The following is a 6,000-nucleotide window of genomic DNA, read 5'->3' as shown; positions in this document are numbered from 1 at the left end:
TTCCTATATAATTCATTCCACGATCATCCTTGCCCCCAAAAGTTAAAAGCATCACAAAAGAAAGGAAACAGAATCAGCCAGGGGGACAAAAAAAGGAAAGAAAGGCGCCGACACATCACCGAGAGGGAGGGCTTATTTGATTTGAAGAGCCCTCTCGATCTCGCAGAAGAAAGACTTTTTTTTATCTTCCTATGTATTTTTTAAATTGTTGGTATTGTTATTGTTGTTGATGGTTAGCGTTAATCATATGTTTCGTCAAAGTTTTAATTTTTGATGCGCCGTCCGAATGCCCGCTCGGTAAACCCTACTTTGGAGAACAACAAAGAAATGGATCCGATCAAACTCAGATTCCGACCGAACAGACCCGGTTTCCGAAGCCCCAACATAAAATACACACATCCGAGATCAAGATATGTGTTTTACTCTTCAATCTTTGTAGCTCTAGTTTTAAGTTGCTACCTTTTATTTTCTGGGAGAAAGAATCAAGAAACTGAGAGGTTTGGGGTGGTGATTGATGGAGGGAGCACGGGGACGAGGATTTATGTGTTTAAGTACGAGGTTAGGAAAGGTACAATGGTTCTCGATTTTTCGGAGAAGGGATTGGTTTCAATGAAGGTGAATCCTGGGCTGTCTGCTTATGTGGAGGAGCCAGAGGGAGCTGGAGCAGCGGTGGCAGAGCTGGTTGAATTTGCTAAGAGGCATGTGCCGAAGGAGCAGTGGAGGGAGGCTGATATTTGGTTGATGGCGACTGCGGGAATGAGGTTGTTGAAGACCGAGGATCAGGAGAGAATCTTGAATGTGTGTAGGAGGGTTCTGAGGAAATCAGGCTTTCAGTTTAAGGATGATGGGGCCTCTGTTATTTCAGGTTTGTATGTCACGATGTGGTCGTTGTTGATTTTAATTGATTTTGTAGAGAGTTTGGTATCTCTTAATTTCAAAGTTCTCCGAGACTCATTGGACAAACACGTCTTGATAATATAATTTGTGTGCAATTAAGGATCCTAGTGATGGATTCCTCGCTTGAATCTTTGTTAATGTTTAACATATTGTGGCATGTTTGGTATTTTGGTAGAGAGTCTACTTGCAAATTGTTTAATTTCATGAGGCACAATCTGTATCTGCCTGTCGGGTGGACGCTAGATTTCATTATTGGACATAGGTCATCGATTAATTATTTAAGCTTAATTTTTGGTTTGTTATGCAATATTGAGATCCTAGTGGGATATTTATAAAATTTTGATTTTGATATTTGAACCTTGTTAAGCGAAGCTTGTGTTAGTAGCAATCATTATCTGTAATCATAATTGTTAATTTTAACTGAACTGATTTATTGAACGTATATGTATCAATCAAGCTGCAAACTATTATACCTTTTATACTTGTAAGATTTAACTTACTTATATTTTAATATTAAAATTTAATTAATCAAACTGTTCAGGCTCTGATGAAGGCTTGTATGCTTGGGTTGTTGCTAACTATGCTCTTGGAACACTTGGAGACCATCCATCACAGACAACTGGAATTATTGAACTTGGTGGGGCTTCAGTTCAGGTTCAAAATGAGTTTTCTGCAAATGAAATTGCTATTCTCTAGCCACTGATATAAACATTAGCATATTTTAATATTTTTTCCTATTATGTCTCACAGTTTTTCTTATACTTTGTAATGAATATATGTTTTTTGCGACAATTTCAGCTTACATTCGCTACGGACGAACCAACGCCCCTTGAGTTCTCTCGAAAAGTTAGTTTTGGAAATTTCACTTACAATCTGTACAGTCACAGCTTTCTTCAGTTCGGTCAGGTAGTGTTTCAACTTTCATTCTGTATTTCTTTTCATTTTATTTTTGAGGAATTCTGAAAGTGGCTGTATGTAGTGATGTAATGCTTGCTTTAGGGTCACAGTGATATATGTATCTTATGCATTTTTGTAATTACAGAGACCCATAATGTTTGTTTATTAAATTTTTATCTACTAACTTGTATGCTCGCTTAAATATTTCATTTTATAAACTGCATCTTTTTGCAGAATGTTGCATTCGAGTTGTTGAAAGAATCACTTGTTTCCGGTGGTCAAGGAATGGGTATGTCAGGCTGAGTACACTTTATTTCTTGGTCGAATTTTAAAACTTCTCAGTTATAATTTTTCTTCTAACATAATTTCTGATAATTACATTTACGCAAGAACCGTTTCAAATTAAGGGTACGAACGAATTGAATCACGTAGAACGCTGCTAATTTTTTCTTACTCTTGCTTGAATATTTTTTAGCTGGCCTGAGTCATTCAATGATCTTCTTTGCCCTCAAGTTGGGCTCTACTTAGAATTCGAATTTGATTATCAAGCTTATTTAGTAAAATCTTGAATTATGACTTGATCTTGTGAACATGTCATTTTAAATTTATTTAGATACTATTTAGTACGGCATATGAGATGGTCGAAATATATGGACGTGTAATATGATTAATAAAAAATTGATTAGATGTAGGTAATTTATGCAGTATAAGTAATTAATTGGTGTTTGATGTGTGAGTTGAACAATCAATAGATGTCTTATCAACTACACCAAACAATATATAAATCATTTGATAAATATATGGTGGTCTTGTAAGCTAATGAGTAAAATTATTTAGGTTCTAATTTGGATCGAAAACATATTAAAACATGCTTGAGCCCCGCTTGAATTCGATAATTTTGAATACAAATCTGGTAGTACTTGAAATGGCTTGAAAAGCTCATTGACCTGCTTGATTCGTTACATCTATTCTTCAATTTCATGTGCAACTCAGTTTTGCATTGGTTTTCTGGTCTTTTGGTTTCTTAGTTAAAAAAATGTGGATGGATTAAGCTGAAGTTGTGAACAAAGGATACTTCTTAGATAATTTAAAAAAGTGACAACCATGCATTTTGATTTATCTATACCTAGTGGTACTTGAATGTTTTACTTCGGTGAAGATTTTATATCGTGGGTATCACTTTTTGGTTTCCCAATTTTGCTGTTGTCCAGTGTGCTCCTTGACAAACTGAAGGACATTTTTCATGTACATACCTCTTCACTCTCATTACTGAGTTGTGAGAAACATATGCTGGTTTACTAGAGACTTTAGGAACTAAATAACTTGGATTCCAAATTTGCATAATACAAGATTTTATTAATGCAGCAACTGAATTCCTTCAGACAGGAAAACCAATGGACCCTTGCACTCCCCGAGGATATACACATGATGAGGAGGCCTGGAAGCTCTCCCCTGCTTCTGTGATTGAAAAAAATAGATACCTATCTACTTTGCTTCCAAATGGCAATTTCTCAGGGTGCAGATCTGCCTCTTTAGAGCTTTTGCAGAAAGGCCGAGGTATTTTATTCTTATTTTATCTAACTTTTCAGTGTCATGTTCGGTGTACTCTTATATTTTTGTTATTATTGTCTATAATATTCAGTCATTTATGCTCTTTTTTGTAGGGTCGAAATTTATACCCAAGCTCCAAGGAAAATTTTTGGCCACAGAAAATTTCTTTCACACTTCTAAGGTTCGAGTTTGCCTTTTTCTTGCTAAGAATTTGCTATTGAAATTTGGTGTGGCCTTCCACTGTTTGCAATTTCATTAGTTTTGCGGATCTCTTCTGAACATTCCTTTCTCATCTGCGTCTTTCCACTTTCAGTTCTTTGGGTTGAGGGAGAGAGCCTTTCTTTCTGATCTAATGGTTTCTGGGCAAGAATATTGTGGTGAGAATTGGTCTAAATTGAAACAAAAATACCCGTCTCTTGAGGAAGAAGAATTGCTTCGTTATTGCTTCTCTTCAGCATATATTATCGCCCTGCTACACGATAATCTTGGAATTTCTCTGCACGATATGAGGTATTACTTGATCTGTAGCGAAGCATATGAATTTTCAATCCTGTTCTCCGACCTTTACTACTACTCATCGCATTAACGATTAGTTTGGATTAAAAACACTAAGCTTAAAAAAGTACTTTACAGTGTAGGGCTTTTTAAAATTGATTTTTGAACGTAAATAAAAGCAGTTATATGTTTCAATATACAGCAAAAACAATCTCGTTTTTTTTCGTATTTTTCGAAGTAAAGTTGAAGCATGAACGGTGAAAGCCATACATCAATATACACCAACTCTAGAAGTATATTTTAAAAGAAAAATTTTTTGCTTGGTAAATTGCTTTGCTACTACCAGCGTGCATCTTATCATTATCGTGATTCGAACAGGATTGCATACGCTAATCAAGTTGAGAACGTTCCTCTGGACTGGGCTTTAGGTGCTTTCATCCTACTAAACTCGTCTAAATTAGACATGCAACATTCAAATTGGATTGCCAGCATAATAGGAGGCGACTCCTCAGCACTGATGCTTCTATTCAGTATTTTCTTTATGTTGATACTTGTGACATGGATAATTTCGAAACTGAGAAAGCCTCAGGTGAAAACTATCTATGATCTAGAGAAAGGAAAGTATATAATCACCCGAGTGGGTAGATATTCATAGCTTCACGTGGTTTGCTTGCACTAGGGAGCTGCTGAGTTTCTTGATACACATCCTCATGATATTGACGCATTAATTTAGAGTTAGAGATGAATTGATGGTGTGTCGGCTGCAGCTGGTTAGCTCTTTATGTATTTTACTGGAAAACATAGGAATTGTACGGTTCTCTGTCCATAGATTTTAGGATTTCGGTGTTTATATGATAGAATGACTACATGATTAAAAGGGAAGCTTTCAGTGTCGTCATTTGTTCTCTGGATACTGTTGGGCAAGAGAGTGTTAATACCCAGACTGTGATATATTCTGTACTCTTTTGAGGAAACTTTTTGATGAAAAGCTCATGTGAAATATTGAAATTTGAAATTGTCTACTCCATCGGAACATACATTTACCTTGTATTAATCCTAAGAAACCACGGGATGTGTGTGCGTAATATTGTTCAAAAATTAGTTTCTTAGTTACCAACATGGGTGTGTGTCGCAACTGGTGCGATTTTTTTTATAAAATGTCAAAAGTCGATATGTCTATTTAATTTCTATATGTTGAATTACATATATTCCCATATTTCATAAGGAATTTTGATGCAAAAAAACTTAAAAAATTTATCCGTCCATTATAATTATCTTATACTATCTATCTATATATAAATGGTTGGACTTTAACAACTTGGTATCGTTTTGTTCCATTGTTTTACTTTTCTGCCCCCACCATCCTCTCTCTCTCTCTCTCTATATATATATATATATATATATATAATTTTATGATTTTAATAAAATAGAACACTTTTAATTTTTATGATTTTTCAATTTTAACTTCAAATTTTAATATTTGATACATTTGGTTGTATTTTAATGTTTTTTTTTTTGGAATTACTAAAAATCATTAAGTTACAAAGTGTTTTCTAATTTTTTATATTCAAACTATAATTTTATTTTTCCAACAAAAAATACTTATAAAATAAATGATAATTATTTATTCCATAATGGCCAGCCTGCCCCTATGTAACCTATGTGACTACTCTTATTGATGACGACAAAAGGAACCGTTCTTTCCTCCTAATTTTTCAACTTTCTCTCTCTTCCTTCTTCTTAAACAAATCTCAATTTACCCCTTCATCTATATCAAATTACCAGTCAGACCAAATCGCTTAATTTCATTTTAATTATATTAATTTTTTTGAAATTAACGCAGAAAAATTCGGCGAATTTTATTTTAGTTTATTAGATCCAAGCAAAAGATAATTCGAAAGAATAAATTCTAATACACGTAAATTCTTGTGAGACTGTCTCGAACGTCAATTTTGTGAGATGAAATTTCTATTTAGATCAAACATGAAAAATGTTACTTTTATTGTAAATATATACAAGATTGACATGTTTCACGAATAAAAATCTTTGATACCGTTTCACATTAGTTTTTTTAATATTAGATAGATATGTTGTTTAAATTTTATTGAATATCTTTAAACATACAATGATCAAAATATTATAAATTGCACTATCAATTCT

General features: G+C 34.0%; 1 protein-coding gene across 1 annotated transcript; it reads left to right on the top strand.

Annotated features, from left to right (window-relative positions):
- LOC142552623 (putative apyrase 6) lies at positions 1-4,862 on the top strand. Its single transcript, XM_075662338.1, has 8 exons — positions 1-865; positions 1,439-1,551; positions 1,696-1,803; positions 2,029-2,083; positions 3,160-3,351; positions 3,459-3,526; positions 3,659-3,855; positions 4,219-4,862. The coding sequence occupies exons 1-8, from the start codon at positions 274-276 to the stop codon at positions 4,493-4,495; spliced, it is 1,602 nt and encodes a 533-aa protein (XP_075518453.1). The 5' UTR covers positions 1-273; the 3' UTR covers positions 4,496-4,862.
- The last annotated feature ends 1,138 nt before the right edge of the window (positions 4,863-6,000 follow it).

Source organism: Primulina tabacum, chromosome 8 (assembly GCF_025594145.1).
Source record: "Primulina tabacum isolate GXHZ01 chromosome 8, ASM2559414v2, whole genome shotgun sequence".
Taxonomy (NCBI): domain Eukaryota; kingdom Viridiplantae; phylum Streptophyta; class Magnoliopsida; order Lamiales; family Gesneriaceae; genus Primulina; species Primulina tabacum.
Note: the sequence above shows the minus strand (reverse complement) of the source record. Positions and strands in the feature narration are given on the sequence as shown.

Excerpts from the sequence above, each read along its gene's own strand:
- LOC142552623 (XM_075662338.1), top strand. The coding sequence starts at position 274 with ATGCGCCGTCCGAATGCCCGCTCGGTAAACCCTACTTTGGAGAACAAC. Across the intron at positions 2,084-3,159 it reads TTCCGGTGGTCAAGGAATGG|CAACTGAATTCCTTCAGACA; the intron begins GTATGTCAGGCT and ends TTATTAATGCAG. Across the intron at positions 3,856-4,218 it reads ATTTCTCTGCACGATATGAG|GATTGCATACGCTAATCAAG; the intron begins GTATTACTTGAT and ends TGATTCGAACAG.